Source organism: Odocoileus virginianus, chromosome 27, assembly GCF_023699985.2.
Source record: "Odocoileus virginianus isolate 20LAN1187 ecotype Illinois chromosome 27, Ovbor_1.2, whole genome shotgun sequence".
Lineage (NCBI taxonomy): Eukaryota > Metazoa > Chordata > Mammalia > Artiodactyla > Cervidae > Odocoileus > Odocoileus virginianus.
The window spans coordinates 29,875,003-29,894,656 of NC_069700.1; the positions used below are offsets into that span (position 1 = coordinate 29,875,003).

Consider the following 19,654-nt stretch of genomic DNA (forward strand, 5'->3'; position numbering starts at 1 on the left):
ATACCATTACAAATGAACTCATTTACAAACCAGACTCAGAGAACGAACTTATGGATACTAGTGGGGAAGGGTGGGAGAAAGGGATAGTTGGGGAGTTTGGGATGGACATATACACACAGCTGTATTTAAAGTGGATAAGCAACAAGGTCCTGCCGTATAGCACAGGGAACGCTGCTCAATGTTATGTGGCAGCCTGAATGGGATGGGAGTTTGGGGGAGAGTGGATACATACATGTGTATGGCTGAGTCACTCTGCTATGCACCTGAAACTATGGCAACATTGTTAATTAGCTATAAACAGCAGTAGTAGTAGTATGTTAGTCGTTCAGTTGTGTCCGACTCTCTGCAACCCCGTGGACTGTAGCCTGCCAGGCTTCTCTGTCCATGGAGAAGCATGCAAGATACTGGAGTGGGTTGCCATTCCCTTCTCCAGGGGATCTGCCTAACCCAAGGATCGAACCAGGGTCTCCTGTATTACAGGCAGATTCTTAACTGTTTGAGTTACCAATTCAATTCAGTTCAGTTGCTCAGTCATGTCCGACTCTTTGCGACCCCATGGACTGCAGCATGCCAGGCTTCCCCATCCATCACCAACTCCTGGAGCTTGCTCAAACTCACGTTCATTGAGTCGGTGATGCCATCCAACCATCTCATCTTCTGTCGTCCACTTTTCCTCCTGCCTTCAATCTTTCCCAGAATCAGAGTCTTTTCCAATGAGTCAGTTCTTCACATCAGGTGGCCAAAGTATTGGAGTTTCAGTTTCAGCATCAGTCTTTCCAATGAATATTCAGGACTGATTTCCTTTAGGATGAATTGGTTTGATCTCCTTGCAGTCCAAGGGATTCTCAAGAGTCTTCTCTAACACCACAGTTCAAAGCATCAGTTCTTTGGCACTCGGCCTTCTTTATGGTCCAACTCTCACATCCATACATGACTACTGGAAAAACCATATTTGACTACACAGACCCTTGTTGGAAAAGTAACGTCTCTGCTTTTTCATATGCTGTCTAGATTTGTCATAGCTTTTCTTCCAAGGTCACCAAGGAAGCCCCATAATCAGTTATACTACAATATAAAATAAAAAGTGGAAAAAAAATCTATCTTGCTGAAACCACCACAAAAGCCTCCAAAATGGCAAGGCTCAGAGAGCTTCTGGGTGGGCGCATGCATCCACATGATGGTAGGGTGGGACACCCCGAATCCCACAGGGACAGATGCTCCTGGGCTTAGGACAGGAACCTTAGCCTTCTGGGCTTTACACTCCGTACGCCTTCCTCTGGCTGTTCACTTGTATTCTTTATCATCTCCTTTATACTAAACTGGTAACAGTACACAAAGTGTTTCCTGAGTTCTTTCAGAAGTTCTAGCAAATTAACAAGCTTGCAGAGGAGATCGTGGGGACTCCTGGTTTGTAGCCACGTTGGACAGAAGCATAGGAAACCTGGGACCCACCACCTCCAATGGGTGTGTGACGTAAGGGGCAGTCTCATGGATCTGAGCCCTTAACCTGTGGGGTCTGTGCTAACTCTGGGCAGTAAGTGTCAGAATGGAGTTGCCTTGCAGGACATCCACTGGTGTCCATAGAAAACTGAAGAACTGCTTAATGTGGAAAATGGTGTTAGCAGTATTTGAGTGAAAAACTGATCTTAGCAGGACTGACAAACACGGATCAGGCTCCAAATATTATTCTATATAAGCAAAGTCTTAGTCACTCTGTCGTGTCCAACTCTTTGTGACCCCATAGGCTGTAGCCCATCAGGCTCCTCTGTCCATGGGATTTTCCAGGAAAGAATACTGGGGTGGGTTGCCATTTCCTCTCTCCCACCCCTGGCTCCACTTGGAGGAAAGGCATAACTCAGGACAGTGAGTTTTTCTGAACCTGATGTGGTAAGGAAGGTGGGTCATTTTTTCTCACCATAGGCATGGCTCCATCTTACAGTGTTCCTATGCTTTGAAGAGCTGGATTGTCTTCATCAGATATATCCATGACTGAATCCAAGTAGGAAACCCCATTCCAATCATGTTGTACCATTTCTCTGCAGGCAAGCCATGAGAATGAGTGACTGAAAGCTGACGATAGATGACCCCGTGTTTATGGGTCTCTCTCCCGGGGGTTCAGGCCCGAGTAATGGCCACGGATCCTGCTCCCCCGTCTGGGAATTTCTTTGGTGTGCAGGCTTTGTCTCACCACCAGACCTCCAAAGAGAAGAATCATGCCTTCTTCCTGTTCTGTCTCTTTGTGGTCAGAATAGGATGTTTCACACACAGGGTGCTGCTGTGGTCTGAATGGGTATCACAGAGAATCTGGAAGAGCTGCCGCCAGTATGAATGACAGAGGTCTGTCTGCCCCAGGCTAGACAAGGGGTGTTATCATCCCAGTCCTAACCCATGTTCCAGGTGTCTTACAGACGTCTCTACCTCCCTATTTCTAGTCAATCATCCCTTGATCTGAGACTCGCGATTGCCAAGCAGGAGAGGGTTGGAGGAGGGGTGGAGTAGGAAGTTGGGGTTAGCAGATGCTAGTTATTATATATAGGATGCATATATGACAAGGTCCTACTGCACGGCACAGAGAACCATACTCAATATCCTGTGATAAACCACCATGGAAAAGAATATACAAAAGAAGGTCTATATAGTTATAACTGAATCACATCGCTGTACAGCAGAAATTAACACAACATTGTAAATCAACTATACTTCAATTTAAAAAACCATCCCCTACATCTAAAAAGAAATGATACAAATGAACTTACAAAACAGAAAGAGACTCACAGACTTGGAGAATAAACTTATGGTTACTGGAGCAGGGGGCAGAGGGAAGGATGATGGGAGGAAGGGATAGTTAAGGAGTTTGGGATGGACATGTACACACAGCAATATTTAAAGTAGATAACTAACCAGGACTGTATAGCACATGGAACTCTGCTCAATGTTACATGGCAGCCTGGATGGGAGGGGAGTTTGGGGGAGAATGGACACTTGCATATGTATGGGTGAGTCCCTTTGCTATTCACCTGAAACTATCACAACGCTGTTAATCGGCTATACGCCAGTATAAAATTAAAAGTTTTTCAAAAATCCCCTATTCCGAGGTACCCAGAATCTGCCTACAGAATCCACCCTGTCTCTTATGTCTGAGATAAGAGGATCCCGGGGAAATTCCAGCCAGCAGATGAGAAAAAGGTGTCAAGCGCTCTGATGTTCTCTGAGGCTCCTCGGTGCCGACTTCACAAAGTCTGCACTGCTCCTCTCATGGGAGCCTACCGCTGCCCGGTGAGGTCTAGAGGCCAGTGGACATATGATGAAGGACCATCTCCTGGGGACAGGCTTCACGGTGTCCACCCCAGTGCTGACTGTTTCTCCCCCACAGCTGAGGTGCTCTGGGACCAGTCTCAGCCAAAAGCAGAGTTTCAGCAGGTGAAGATCGTGGCACACAGGCCCCCGTCCTCTGTCTGGCTCCTTCTGCTCCAGCCAGGGCCTGCCACTCCATGGCCAAGCCCACCTTGCCCCGCCCATCACTCTGCCCTACCCACTTCACTCTGCCCCGCCCCTCACCCTGCCCCATCCCGTTCACTCTGTCCCACCCCCTTCACTCTGCCCCTGCCCCTCACCCTGCCCCGCCCCTCACCCTGCCCCGCCCCTCACTCTGCCCCACCCCCTTCACTCTGTCCCGCCCCTCACTTTGCCCCTCCCCTCACCCTGCCCCATCCCCTTCACTCTGCCCCGCCCCCTTCACCCTGCCCCATCCCCTGCACTCTGCCCCACCCCTCACTCAGCCCCATCCCCTTCACTCTGCCCCGCCCCCTCACTCAGCCCCGCCCCCTTCACTCTGCCCTGCCCCCTTCACACTGCCCCGCCCCCTTCACTCTGCCCTGCCCCATTCACCCTGCCCCGCCCCCTTCACTCTGCCCCGCCCCTCACCCTGCCCCATCCCCTTCACTCTGCCCCACGCCCCTCACTCTGCCCCACCCCCTTCACTCTGCCCCACCCCTCACTCTGCCCCATCCCCTTCACTCTGCCCTGCCCCATTCACTCTGCCCCGCCCCCTTCACTCTGCCCTGCCCCATTCACTCTGCCCCGCCCCCTTCACTCTGCCCTGCCCCATTCACTCTGCCCTACCTGCTTCACCCTGCCCCGCCCCCTTCACTCTGCCCCGCCCCTCACCCTGCCCCATCCCCTTCACTCTGCCCCACGCCCCTCACTCTGCCCCACCCCCTTCACTCTGCCCCACCCCTCACTCTGCCCCGCCCCTCTGCCCCATCCCCTTCACTCTGCCCCGCCCCTCACTCTGCCCCACCCCTCTCTGCCCCCACCCCTCATTCTGCCCCTGCCCCTCACTCTGCCTCACCCCCCCACACTGCCCCGCCCCCTCACTCTGCCCCGCCCCCCACACTGCTCCGCCCCTTCACTCACCACCAGCTCTGCAAAGCGGATGTTCAGCTCCTCTGGATTGGGGATAGGACTGGAGAACTCCATGTACTGCAGAGGGTGGTTGTCCCGGAGGTTGATCTCAGGGAGGTCACTGCCCCCAAAGCAGCACAAGAAGCCCAGGCCATGGCGGCTCCTCTTGCGGGGGGCCATGGTCACTGCAGGCCAGGGGGACAGTCCGCAGGCAGATGCCCTAGGTCCTCATCGTGATCTGGGTAGAACAGAGAGGACAGAGTGGTCAGGCCTGGCAGCCAGGTGGGCCAGGACGTGGCCACTCTGCCACCATAACTTCTTTGGCCAACTCTCAGGGGCCTTTGACCCCACAGCCAAGCTCCTACTTTCTCCCACAGCTGCAAACACTTCCAGATTCTCCCTCTGTGCCCTGAGAGAAGATGGGAGGGCTGCAGTCACAGAATGTGACTTCCAGGGCAGAGCTGGCATTCAGCCTACCCCCCTCTGACTGTACAGATCGAAATCCTGTTCCCCGTCCATGGGCAGACCAGTTTCCATCATGGCTTCCTTATTCATGTGATTATTCCAGGGTCTGGGGATACCTGCTTTAAAGTGTCATCCAATGGGGAGGGAAGGGCTGAAGTCGGACGCAGGGGACACACTGAGCTAATTACATGGCCAGGCTTCTGCAGTGCGGGCCTCCATGGGAGCAGAGGATGGAAGGCTTGCACAGCTTTCTTCCCAGTCTGCTGTAGCCAGGCATGTCTGGATGAATGTGAAATATCAGCAGGGGTGGGTTCACCCATCCATCCAGAAGAAGGGGTGACCTGGGGAAGCCATTAGAGTGAACCCTGGGTAAAGAAATGGGGCTGATCATTGGAATGGTGTTCAACCAAGAGTGATGGGAATCTGGTCAAATCTGCTTTCCATGCAGACTGAGAACAGAGGACACGACTATGGTGAGAGCCCGGAACTGAGAGACCCAAGGGATGGGTGGGCACTGGAGCGGAAAGGATTGAGTGTTTGGTTTCCCTCTGGGAAAGCCTCGTTCTATGATGACCAGCCTAAGGAGGAACGCTGGCCCTAGTCATTGAGGCCACATAGCTTCCAGGTGGATTAAGTCCAACTATCCACACATGGGCTTCCTGAACAGGCCAAATGATCCTTGACCAATGCTTCCTAAACATGGTTTCAGATCTAGGTGGGTTCAGCAGAAAGACCACTGTTTACCTACCACACTGCTGCTGAACATACTCTCCCCACACTTCTGTATCTTAATTTTTTAATATAAATCAGATTCTACCTTTATCTGTAATATCTGTGATAAATCACAGGTTTGGGGACAAGATTTTGTTAAATTGTGGGTAAAATGCATATAACATGAAGTTTACTATCTTACCATTTTTCACGTGTATAGTTCAGTGGCATTAAATACATTCACAATTGCTCGGCAACCATCACCACTATCCATCTCTATTACTTTTTCCATCTTGTAAAACAGAAACTCTGTACTCATTAAACAATCACTTCCCATTTCCCTCTCCCCTCAGCCCCTGGCAACCACCACTCTACTCTCTGTCTCTAAGAATCTGACAACTCTCAGTATCTCATATGAATAGAATCCTACAGCAGTTGTCTTTGTAACTGGCCTATTTCACTTGGCATAATGTCCTCAAGGTTCATACAAGCTGTAGCAGAATTTCCTTCCTTTTTAAGGCTGAATAATATACCACTGTATGCAGAGACCACATTTTGTTTATCCATTCATCTGTTGACAGGCACTGGGGTTGATTCCTCCTTTTGGCTATTGTGAAGAACGCTGCTACCAACGAGTACAAATATCTGTTTGTGTCCCTGCTTTCAGTGCTTGGGGTAATATACCCAAAGGGGTCAAAGTATTTTTACCTTGTTTCTCCTCTATCTGGGTCATTAATGAAATGATCAGAATGTCCCCCTGGCCTTTAGTTGCATCATTGCTCTAAATGTTGACCACAACAAGGACACAGACAAACCCAGATGACACAGCTTCCTCGTCTGGGAATGCCAAAGAACTAGTCATTAACACTCTCAGGGGACAGTCCTTCAACCAGCTTTGAACCCCATGCATTGATTGATATAGCCCTCTTTCTTTCTTTCTTTCTTTTTTTTTTTTTTGTTCTTTCTGGCCGCACTGCCCAGCATGTGGGATCTTAGTTCCCCCACCAGAAATTTAACCTGTGTCCCCTGCATTGGAAGCATGAAGTCTTAACCACTGGACCACCAGGGAAGTCCCTGCCCTCTTTTCTTAAGGACACCACAGGAGATTGTTTTCTGCGTCCTTGGGGAGCTCCAAATATGTCAAATATAAGGCATTCCCTTGAACCAAGTTCTAGAACCTTATCGAAAAAAGATAACTGTGACATAACTTGTTCCTAGTGAACCCAAGGTAACTCAAGGAGAACACTGCTTTATCTCCTAAGCCCTAACAAATTAGCTAATAAGTTAGTCATCTGAGCTAGCCTCCCATATAAGGCATGATGCATACTACTCATCATTCAAGAGGTGTTTTTATTGATTCCATTTTATCTCTTTTTTTGGGGGGTGCACCACAAAGCATCTGAGATCTTAGTTTTCCCACCAGGTATTGAACCCACACCCCTTGCACTGGAAAGCGAAGTCTCAACCACTGAACCACCAGGGAAGTCCCTACTTTATTAACTTTGTGACAGACGTTTTAAATGTTTGCTAGCATTTATTAAATGTATTTTGCACATATCTACAATGGAATATTACTCAGCCATTAAAAAGAATGAAGTAATGCCATTTGCAGGTACATGGATGGGTCTATAGACTGTCATACTGACTGAGGTCAGACAGAGAAATACCATATATCACTTACATGCAGAGTCTAGAATATGATACAAATGGACTTACTTAAGAGAAAGAAACAGACTCACAGAGAATGAACTTATGGTTGGGGAAGGAGAGGAAGGAATAGTTAGGGATTTTGGAACTGACATGTACACACTGCTGTATTTAAAATGGATAACCATCAAGGACCTACTGTATAGCACAGGGAACTCTGCTCAGTATTCTATAACAACCTAATTGGGAAAAGAATTTCAAAGAGAATAGATACATGCATATGTTAAGAAAAAGAATAAATCAACCCTATTGCTACATTAAAAAAGAACAAATATATTGTTATATTAATAAATGTATTTGAACATAGAACTTTAAAATTTTTTTCTAAGGATTATTTTTCAAAGATATTAAGAAATATTACCCTATACAATCCAAGAATTATGTTTTATATATATATAAACTTTAGGTTATTCATTCAAAGGGATTTGATCCTTCCTTCCCTTTACTTATCAATTTATTAAATTAGGAGTTTGGGATTAACATAGACACACTACTATATATTAATGAATAACCAACAAAGATTTACTGTAAAGCACAGAGAACTCTATTCAATATTTGTAACATGCTATAGGGCAAAACAATCTGAAAAAAATAGATACATATGTATGTAGAACCAAAATCACTTTGCAGTTACACTTGAAACTAACACAACATTGTAAATCAACTATACCTCAATTTAAAAAAAAGACTTTTTAGTAGACCCAGGGATACCTAAAATAACACACTATCTGAGCCTGCCTGGTACTGCTGGCCATCTTTTCTAGGTTTGCACTTTTGTCTCCACAGCTACAGTGAAGGCTCTTGGAGGACAGAGGCCATGCCTCCTGCTTATTTGACAACCCCCCACCCCTTTATGGCTAATAAAAGGCCTTGTGCTTAGTAGATGCTCAATAATATTTTTTGGTCAATTGGGGAAAAAACCTGAGCTCATGGAGAGAGAAAAGAGGGGTCTTTATCAATCAGTCAAAAAATACTGATTGAAATATGATTCCTAGTAGTTAAGACATCAAGAACCCTTGAAAGGAACAAAGGGACAGTCTCGAGGCTAAGGGTGGAGGAAGCAGCTAGCAATCTAGGCAGAATCCTGGTTTATGTCAGCAAAGACCTGGAACAGGCTGGGAGCTGAGGACATCAAGGGAAGAAGGGAGACACTGAGGCTTTCCAGGGGACTTGATAGCCAATGGGCAGGAGTGGGTGGGACGAAACCCTGGCCTCCCAGTGTCAGGCTCAGTAAAGCGCTAATGCCATAGGTAGATAGGGGCAGGCCTCCCTGGGTCCCCTGCCCCTCATCCATTTGGGATGTTGATGCAGAGTCCAGGCCAGGTCCCGCGGGCAAGACTGCTTTGCTGAGGGCACAGAGCATGGAAGGGCAGGTCCCAGAGGTGTGATGAGATGGGCTGGACGGCATGACGGGGTTCTCGGGAAGGATGGCTGACATCTGGGAGGAACTGCGAACTCTAGGCCTGCTCCAGGTCTTTGCCAACATATGCCAGGAATCTGCACCAGGCTGCCAGCTGCTTCCGCTACCTCCAGACTGTCCCCTTGCTCCCCTCAAAGATTCCTGGTGGCTTAACTACTAGGACTCAGAGATAGCAGTCACTGTCCCTGCGAACTCTCTTTTGTCTTCACCTCCTTGACTTCTCTCGCCCCAGTCTCCTCCTGGTTCTTCTTTGCTTTTCAATGCCTGGGGAGGGGGGTTGGGCATCAGGGGCAGGGCTGACAGTCTTCCACCCGTGTTCATACCTGTGATCCCTGATTGGTTGGCGCCAGGCCCATACCCATCTTAAATATTTTTAAGGTCTTGCCTGAGCATGAGGAGTAAGGTGGAATGGCCTCAGGAGGAGAGAAGAAGGAAGAAGTAGACACAGACCTCCAAAGGGGAAGTGCCGGCCCCACAGAGAAGGGCCTTAACCAAGCCCGCCTCCACCCCACTCCCCGGCCGCACTGCATATTTGCCCTTTTAAGGGCGGCCTGCTCCACGGCTCCCGAGTCTTTATGTTCCTGAGGGTGCCCTCCTCCCCAGAGCCCTTCTTAAGTCTGTCCCTTCCTCCTTTTCTTGGGGCCCCTTCCGAACATCCAAGACTAAAACCAGAAGCCCTGAGCTAGAAAGCATCTAGCTTCACGGTAGACAGCTGAAAATTGAGGTCCGAGAAGGAAATGTCTTCTCTGAGGCCACATAACGATGGGGACAGGGCTGGGGCTGAAAATCAGGATGCCAGCGTCCAGGCTGCGGTCTGGTCACTGCCTCCCCAGGGCGCCTCTTCCCACATTAGTACCCTTTGTTCCCATCTTGGCCAGCACTCCCAGCAGCCTCTCTCAACCCCCCAGCAAAGACCAGACCCTACGGCTCTGTATAGAAATAGCTCAATGGAGTTCCCTGGTGGTCCAGTGATTAGGCCTTGGCGTTTTCACAGCCGAGCCCCAGGTTTGATTCCCATTTGGGGAACTGAAATCCAAAAAGCTGCATGGCACAGCCAAAAAATAAACAAAAATAAAAACCAAAATAGTATTAAAAAAAAAGAAATAGCTCCAGTAAACAAGGCCCCTTGTAGATCAGGAGAGGGTATGAAGATTCCAAAGGCTGCCTGCTTCTCCTCCACTGGGGGGAACTGCCTCCATCACCCACCACCCCAATTTCTCTCCTACCCCTACTCTAATCCTTCCTCCACTCCAGCAGAGGCTCTGAAGTCAGACGGACTGGGGTTTGACTCCTGGCTCTGCCTTTCCAGCTGGGTGAACCTGAGCATAAGGTCTTAACCTCCAAGAACCCCAGGTTCCTCATCTGTGACACCAAGGCAATAGCATCTTCCTCATACAGTTTCAGTGAAGAATAAATGATCTAATGTAAGTAAAATGCCAGGAGTACCCCAGACATTCATTTAAGAAGGCCGACACCGCTGCTGTGGCTTCGGTATCACCATGACCGGCAAGGTGAGACTGGCCCTCCCCAGAGTCTGAACCATGAGCACAGATGGACCATCGAGTCCTGGCATTGAAGGAACTTGCTTAGCCAGATTTAAGCAGCCACCCACCTTTGCCTTCAGTAACTGGGAAGCCTGGACCAGAGGGGTCAGGACCCTTCCTCAGGCTCTGAGTGACATCTAGTTGGAAAGATAAATCCTTGTCACTGACCCTGGGCAGGGCATGGAAAGGTGGAAGTGGCCAGCCCCATTCATTTCTGTAAAATCTCTTTTACAAAGAGGAGCAAAGGAGGAGAACTGAGAAGCAATATGGAAGAACAGGAAGCCACAACAGAACAAAACCCAGTGGACTTGGACTTGGGTCTGAGAAACTGGACCTGTGCCCGCCCCGCCCCCACCACCCACCTTTGTCTCCATGGAAACTTCCCCAACACCAACAGCTCCATGCCCTACACTTCCTGTCTGCCTGCTTCCTCCCCATATCCCTGTGGGGACAAAGCCTTCCCAGACCGTCAGCCCCTAAACACAGACCAACTGGCCTACAACATCAGATTGTCGGGTCGCCATCCACGGGCCCTCCTGTAACTCTCTCGGGGTCTCCTCTAGACCTCTGGCTGTGACCAGACTTCACTTCCTCATGATCACATCCTCCACGTTGTGAAGAAAACACAGCTTCTTAACTCAGGGGACGGGGCGAGTCACGAGGCAGCGGCGGGTCAGGGGCCACAGTGCTGTCCCCTCTGGGCCTCGGTTTCCCCTCCGTGCTGTGTCCGTGTTGGACTGAAGGCCTCCGAGGGCCCCTTTAGCCCTGACCATCCATACCGCCTGGCTGAACCTCCTTCACAAAGATTCCCCCAGAGGCTGTCCTCAGCGCCCCTGGGCGCTCCTCCCACATTCCACCCCAGGCCAGGAAGTGCTTCCTCTTACTTGAGTCCAGAACTCCCATTTGGTTTTTAAAGATGAAAATCCTAACCTTTAACCCCAAACCCTGGCCCTTAGGTCCTCGACTCGCCAGTTTTTATTTCCATTAATTAAAGCTTCAAAATTCCAGTATCATTAGTGCTTACTCCTAAGTCTTAAGTGAAAGCAAAACAATATTAGTACTTGAGACATTGGTATTTGCTGGCCACGGGGCTATAGCTACCCCTCTTGCTCTGAGATGGAAGGCACTAATTTTAAAAAGTTATTTAAGGGTGGGGGGGTGGGGGGTCAAAAACCTGTGGTTCAGAGAGGTTAAGTAACTTGCCTAAAGACACACAGCTAGTGATGTCATAGCTAGGATTCAAACACATGACTGTTTGACTCTAAAGCTACAGACCACTAAGCCAGAGGGCTCATGTCCATGGAAGGCATGTCCTGATCTGAGACCCACTCACAGCTTTCTCGAGTGTTCTTTAGGTTCAATAATTCATGATTGAGCATTTCCTATGGGCTGGGCCAGGTGTTTTCACAGCTCTGCCATCGCATTTCAGCTTCACAGCGACTCTGTGAGGTGGTTATTACTATTATCCCCCCTTACAGATGACGAGACTAAGGCTTCAGCAGCTGTTACACAGCTTATCAGTGACACCCACCCAGCAGCTAAGGAACAGAGCTGGAACCCCAAGGAAATATTCTGACTTCAAGTTCAGAGCTCTTGTCACAGAAGCAAGGCTGACTCATGGACCCTTCCTTTAGCTCTTGGAACCAATGCCAGGCCCCTGGGATGTTCTTCTCCATCCCCTCCCCCAAGCTCCACACATGCGGTAAAGGCAGGGTGTACGGTGGCATCTCCCCTTAGCCACCGCCCCAGTGCCAACCAGGAGCCAGGCACTGAGCCGACAATATTGTGCTTTATCTCAGCCCTCTAATAGCCCGACTACCCCTTCTCACCCCTTCTCACCTGAACCCCAAAGTTCAGCCAACTTGCGCAACAACCACATCCTGAGCACAGTGGTGATGCCCTGGAACACACATGCCTTGAACCCGTTTCCAGCCCTTGTGCTGGATGCTGACCTGTGTGGGGAGGGTGCAGGAGTAAACACTGTCTGTTCCCTTTCCTCAAGCAGGACCCCTCCTGGTGGGGGAGCTGGGGGAGTCGAGGCAGTGACCATACAGAAAGGTGGAGTGAGAAAGTCTGAGAAAGGGGACCTGGTACGCCTGGGGGTGATGAGAAGGTCAGGGAAAGCCTCCAGGAGAAGGTGACATTGGGCTAGCTTTGAGAAAAGTCTTTTTTTTTTTTATTTTGCCCAGGCACATGGTTTGTGGGATCTTAGTTCCCTGACCAGGGATTGAACCTGGACCCTTGGTAATGAGAACACAGTCCTAATCACTGGACTGGCAGGGAATTCTTTTTTTTTTTCCTTTCTTTTCTTGTTTTGGCCATATGGCTTGCAGGATCTTAGTTCCCCAACCAAAGATCAAATTCATGCCCCCTTGTCTTGAAAGAGAGAGAAGAGAATTAAGGAAGGGTGCTAGACATGGGAAAGACATTCCTGGCAAGGGCATAAGCAAAGGCACAGAGGGAGCAATAGTACAGAACAGGTGAGGTCAGAGTCCCGACCAGCTGCCTGTTAATCTGAGGCTAAACTAATGGACAAAGGGGATCAACAGGGTATCCGAGTGCCGTGACTTGTTGGCAGAGACCAGGCATCCTGGAGAGGGGGGGCGGCGCTCCTCTGCCCTCCTCTCTCAACCAGATCCCCGGGGTCCGGGTCTGGGAACGGGGCCCAGAGCTCCCCAGAGTGGCTGCATGAAACATAAAGAATGTCAGCCACGTCCTGTTCCCTTGGTAGATTCCTCCCTACACACTGACCCTTCACAAGGCGCTGGGCGTCAGCCGGGAAATGGCCCCAAGCCCAGCTTACCCGGAACCTGGCTTCCCAAGAAAGAGTCTATGCGTTTCCATCCCAGGCCACAATACTTCCCAGGCCTTCTGCCCACCCATCTCCCCACTGCTCACCTATACCACAGCTGCTCCACTTCAAGTCTCCGAAGACCCTCCCCTCAAGCTCTGCGGACAGCAAACAGACTCAAGACCCCTCACAAGCCTGCCCCTGCTCCCTTCCTGAACTGCTGACATCCCATTCTACCCCACAAACTTGGCTGGGTTCTGTTCAACTGCTATCAACTCTATGTGACTTCAGACAAGTTACTTAGGCTCTCTGAGCCTCAGTTTTCCTCATCTGTAAAATGGGGAAATAATAGGGTTGTCATTATTGTCCTTGAAGTGTCAACACACTTCATAGGGCTGTCATAAGCATTAAACTAGCTAATATTTGTAAAGAATCTAGAATAGCACCCAGTAATAGTAAACACTTAATAGCTACATAGTAAATACTTAATAGCTACATAGATACGCTACTGTTACAATTATGAAGAAACCTGAAATTTGACTGTATATATTACAGATGGGTTTTCTGTGTGAATGGCTCTTACATATTCGCAGATTCTTTACTAACTGAGCTGTGAGGGAAGCCCACATATTATTATAGGGGTGGGGGGTCAAATGCAGCTGCAGCCTATGTTTGGAAATAGTCTGATTAAAGCACAGCTACAAGCAACCATACTCCAATGAAAGTTAAAATCAACAACAACACAACTATACTCGTTCATCATCGATAAATGCTTTATTCAACAGAGACCCTAGGGCCCACAAAGCCAAAAATATTTCCTACCTGGCACTTTACAGAAAGTGTACTGATCCCTGTGCTATTAGCACGAATCATATGTAACTCACTGCTCAATTGTTTTTAACCCACAAAACCATGCATTTCATATGGTTTAACTTAGTATAGCATACTGGCTCATCACACACCCTGTCTTACCCACTAAAACAGAAGTGAGTGCATGCGTGCGTGCTAAGTCACTTCAGTCATGTCCGATTCTGTGCGACCCTATGAACCCTCCACGCTCCTCTATCCATGGGATTCTCCAGGCAAGAATACTGGAGTGGGTTGCCATGCCCTCCTCCAGGGGATCCTCCCAACCCAGGGATGGAACCTGAGTCTCTCGCGCTTCCTGCATTGGCAGGCAGATTCTTCACCACTGCACCACCTGGGAAGCCCAAAACAGGAGTGCTGATGCTTTAAATCCAGTGATTCTGATCATAATAAAGTGATAATGATCATTCTTTGAATACTTACCATGTTCAAGGTTTATCTGGAACTTCTACCATACTCCTGTAGGGTAAACACAATCACTGCCCTGATTCCCTCCCATATTTGAGGCTCAGAAAGATGTTAAAGTGTGAGTTGAGGATCCAAACCAGGTCTCCAGACTCCACACCTACCATACCGTTCCCACTGGGTGCTGTCTAAGAGGCTGTTGGGAGTGAGATCCATCTCTGATAGGACAAAAAAGTGGACAGCCTGAGGCCCTCCTATCTCCCTGCTTCTCTGCAGGTCCACCTCCCAGACAGCGCTTGGCCACACGGTGGGTGGGGCCCAGTTGCGACTTCCCTGTCGGCCTCAGGACAGGACTCCAAACAATCTGACTTGTCTTGTGAGCCACGGTCAGGGCTGGGGAGGGGGCCGGGAACACTTTCAAAAATAGGCAAGCTCTCTTTCCAGGACTGGGGGAGCTATTTTTAGCAGCTGCCTAAATGATGGTTTCCCCCTCGGCCCTGGGAAAAGCAAGAAAGCAAAAGTAAACGCTCACAGCCCCAGGGGCCCCTCTGCACCCCCAGGGGCCCCCCTGTGCCACCAGTCCCACAAGGTGGCAGGAGGAGAGGGAGGGAAAGGGGTGTCTTGCTGGGAAAGTGAAACTGAAAACATCCCCCAGAGTGACATTTCTCTGACTCAGGAGTGGGGACAATGTGGAAGTTGTGGGTTTTCCAATGGGTTTTCTCATTTCGAGAAATGCTGAAGAGAACATAGGTTTCTTTGTCTCAGTAGAACAGAAAACAAGCAGATAGTAGCTCTCCAAGACCATGGTTAAGTATGCATGCATGCATTCATTCATTCACTCATTCATCCATCCCTCTATCCACTCAACCCCCAAGGGACTGCCATGCACAAAGCAATTTTCTAGGTGCTTTATATGAACCACACATCAAATCCCATTCTCACCCCAGTTTACAGTGCTATTGGGGAGGTCTGTGTATAAACCACCAGAATTCTAAGGGGGCGGAGGGAGGGAGTTCCAGGCTCTGCGACCGCAGAGAGAGGACAGTGGCTTCTGGCCAGGGTGGTCTGGAACATTCACCAGAGTAAGTGGCCTTGAAGCCAGAACTCAGAGGAAAGAGGTGGACATGTGCTAGTTGGGAGGGTCTAAGAAACCCGTTCATGACAAAGGTGTGCCCAGGTGAGGACTTGGCATCCAGGTGAGTGAGGGGCAGAGGGGGTTCCTTTTACCAGGCTGGAACACAGAACTCAGAGAGGTGCGGTGGGAAACAAGATGGGCAACCAGGTAAAGAAAGACAGGCCTTGCAGGGCAGGCAGAAGGGGGGTGGGTGGGGCGGTGGCAGCTCCAGGCTGGTCGGCTGATTGGCCAGTTAGTCAGCTGGCTTACGGTAAAGGGGAGTCTGCGAGGCCTGCTCTGAGCTGGGATGTGGATGGACAACTTTTTATTTTTAATTGGTTGATGATTGCTTTACAATATTGGTTTGATTTCTGCCATATATCAGCAAGAATCAGCCATAGGTATACATATGCCCCCTCCCTCTTTACCCTCCCCTCCCATGTCCCACCCTTGCCCACCCCTCTAGATTGTTACAGATCCCTCGTTTGACTTCCCTGAGTCCTACACCAAATTTCCATGGGCCATCTGTTTTACATACGGTAGTATATATGCTCCCATGCTTCTCTCTCTCATCATCTCTCTCCATTCATGCTATCCTCTCCTTCCTCTCCCGTCCTTGTTCGTAAGTCTGTTTATGTCTGCGTCTCCACTGCTGCCCTGCAAATAGGTTTGTCAGTAACCGTCTTTCTAGATTCCATATATATGCGTTAATATCTGATATTTGTTTTTCGCTTTCTGACTTACTTCGCTCTGTGTAATAGGCTCTAGGTTCATCCGTCTCAGTAGAACTAACTCAAATGTGTTCCTTCCTACGTCTGAGTAGCATCCGGATGGACAATTCTGGTGGCACTGTCTCAGCGCGGATTATCGGAGGGACAGAAGCGAGGAAGGGCCTGGAGCAGCTCTGAAGAGTTAACGAGTCCCCGAGCAGCCCAGGAAGACAGCAGGGACTGGATGCCCAGCATGTCATGGACGGGTGTGCATGCCCACATGTGCGCGAGCCATGAGCGGACGCGGGGGCTTGGGCAAGACACGGACTGGGCACAGAAAGCAAGAGCTTGGGCTGAGAATGGGAGGGAGTGGAGGGGAGCTCTTTGAGCAACAGCTGTGAAGTAAGAAGAGGAGGAATTTCAACACCCAAATCTCTGCTACCCATTAGAGCCAGAGGCCTGAGGCTCCCGGCCAAAGGGAAACCACCCCACACGTGACAACCCGTCCTCACCCCCTTCTGCTTCCGGGAAGCCGAGCCCCCTCCAGCAGGCCACAGGGATGGAGAGGCCTTATTGAAGGGTGGCAGGGAAAAGTGCCCCCAGCTTCCTCCTGCGTGCTCCTCCAGGTCTCCTGCCAGAGTGCCAGAGAGCTGAGAACTCACACCATTCGAGGTAAACCCCGGCCTGGGCGCAGCTCCCCACAGCCACTCCTCTTGGGGTCCCGCACGAAGGCTCTCTGGCACTCGTGAGGGCAGGACCTCGAAGTCCCATTGAGGCAAGCTGGCCCTGGGCTCCTCACTGGGCCTGTGCGCCTGGTCATGCTCTAGACCCCAGGCTGACAGTCCTGCTAGCCCCTCTCCGCGTCCTCGCTCACACTAGGAAAGGCCTTGCATGTGACCCGGCCCGGCCGGACATAAATCCTGGACGCAGGCACATTCCATCTCTTCAGGGAACGGGGGAGGGCAGGGGCTGGGGGAGGGGAGATGAGCTGACTCCTGGAGGACAAGCGATTGAAAACGTGGACCCATCCCCTCCCCTGCCCCTCAGTCTTCTTCATACAATTTCACCCCTTCATTCATTCTAATATCTGTTAAGCACCTAAGTGCCTTGCTAGGAACTGGAAAAATACCAGAGTAAACAAAAGTTCAGCTTGGTGGGGAAGGGAGACAAATGAACATAATAAAGTGTGGCTATGAAAGTGGAAAGCCTCCACTTTCCTGGTGGCTCAGCAGTGGCTTCTGCCAACGCAGGAGGCAAGAGTCCGATCCCTGGGTCGGGAAGATCCCCTGGAGAAGGAAATGGCAGCCCACTCCAGTCTTCTTGCCTGGAAAATCCCATGGGCAGAGGAACCTGGTGGACTACAGCCCACGGCGTTGCAAACGAGTCGGACATGACTTCGTGACTCAGCCACCGCCACCACGTGGTTCTGTTAGGGGCAGTATGGGTGCTTGCGTCTGGGAATGTTTGCACAGCTCTCTCCCAGCGTGGGGCTCCATCCTCCTCTGAGCTCTCTGTTCATACAAATGGTATCATGTATGCCCAGAGCACTGGAAGATGGTCAGAGATGCTCTCAAGGATTCAGGACCAGATACCCGTCCCAGGGCTATGAATATTGGGTTGGCCAAGGAGTTCATTCGGGTTTTTCTGTAAGGTGTTACGGAAAAACCTGAACGAACACATTTTGGTCAACCCAATACTATAAAAGACTGAAAACAGCCAAAATGTTAAAACATAAAGACTGGTTAGATAGATGCAGACAGACACATACACATATATGACAACTTGAAATAATTATCTTTTGAGTTTAGGGTTATTTACTCCCAAAGTAATTATCTTTGGGAGTTTAGGGTTATTTTTCTTATCCTTTTCTGGATTTTTCTAAATGTCCAACCATAAGCATTGATTGATCAGAAAAGACAATATTATTTTTAAAAGGAGATAAACCCTAGAGTAAAACTGAGGAGACCCAGAAGCGAGTCCCAACTCTGCCCCAGCAGGTGACCTGGGCAAGACAGGAATGACCTTGGCTGAGAACATCATTTCTCTGAGCCCTGTCTGTGGATGAGGTCAAACCACATGCTTTCCAGAGTTCCTTCCACCCTGGACACTAGGCTCTGTGCCACAGAACACACGAGGTGCTAAATCATGCTGGTTGAATGGAATCCTACCCCCAAGCTCCCATTAGTTCATCCTCCATTCAATTGTTCATTCAATCCACCTCTGCTGTTTTCAGCACTCACTCTGTGGCTGGCCCTGCTCACAGTATTGGAGATTTAAGGGCAAACCACACAGGCGCAGCCCCTGCCCTCCTGGAGCTATAGCCTCCCAAGGTCAAGGTCCCCTTCCATGGCTCTTTGTCTTCTCTCCCTAACACCCCATCCTTTTAATGCTTCTTGCCACCTTTCCCCCAAATGCCTTAGGTGCATTGGTTTCATTCCCAAATACCAAGCTCCAGACCTGGTCCAGTCCCACACGGTCTCAAGCTGGGATGGGTGCTGACCTCTCATTTTCCCCCACTCCCTGCATTCTGCAAACAGCCATCTGAATAATATTTCGAGGAGCACCTAATTCTACATTCTTAGGTTCAGCATCACTCGGGGGGTCCCAGGCCAAACTGAAAGCCAATTGGTTCAATTTCCAGGTTTGGTCATTTGACAGGGCTCACAAATTCCATACCAACCAAGCCTTGAAATCAGAGCTACATCTGTGTGCCACTGAGGACATGGGGGAACTGGAGCTTTCCTTACTGCTGGTGGAAACCAGCTGGGCTGTTTCTTAAAAAGTTTAACTCACACCTGCTCATGAACCAGTCTTTCCACTCCTAGGTATTTACCGCAAACACAGAAAGCATGTGCCCATACAACATTATTCATGAATGTTCAGGGCAGCTTTATTTGTAATAGCTCCAAACTGGAAACAACCCAAATGTCCATCAATGGCAAATCAATAAACAAATTGTATAGTGTGTCCATAAAATAGAATACTCCTCAGCAAGCAAAAGGAATGAACTGCTGCAATGTGCCACATGTAGATGGAGCTCAAAATAATTATGCTAAGTACAAGGAACCAGAGGATAAAAGCATGCATATTGTATGATTCCACTTACCTAAAATTTGAGATAACCCAAATTAACCTATAGTGACTAAAAGCTAAGACTAAGATCTATTGATCTTTTGATCAATTGATCTTTCTAAAGATTGTGGTGGGTGGTTGCTTATGGAGGGGGTGGAGATGGGGAAGGGAGGGAGTAGATTATAAAAGGGTTAATAGAACTTTGGGGAATGATGGTCAAGTGTGATCTTGAGGGTGGTGATGGAGTCAAAGGTATACACATATGCCAAAATATATCAAATTATGTACTTTAATTATGTAAAGTTTTTGGTACTTCAATTAAATTGCAATGAAGTTGCTTAAAAACAAACAAAACAGAGACATTCATAGCCTCACAATACCCAGCCACCAAGGGCCCTGGTGTCTGAATGTGGCAACCCTCAAGAACAGCAGGCGTCTGAAAGA

The 19,654-nt window shown here is 49.3% G+C and overlaps 1 protein-coding gene across 3 annotated transcripts in view; it reads right to left on the reverse strand.

Moving 5' to 3' along the window:
- DAAM2 (dishevelled associated activator of morphogenesis 2) overlaps positions 1–19,654 on the reverse strand; it is a 127,497-nt gene that overhangs the window by 47,273 nt on the left and 60,570 nt on the right. For all 3 annotated transcript variants that reach the window (XM_070456500.1, XM_070456498.1, XM_070456499.1), the window contains exon 2: positions 4,417–4,642. In XM_070456500.1, the coding sequence (XP_070312601.1) occupies positions 4,417–4,584 (168 nt within the window). In that variant the 5' untranslated portion in view covers positions 4,585–4,642. The remainder of the gene's footprint in view (positions 1–4,416; positions 4,643–19,654) is intronic.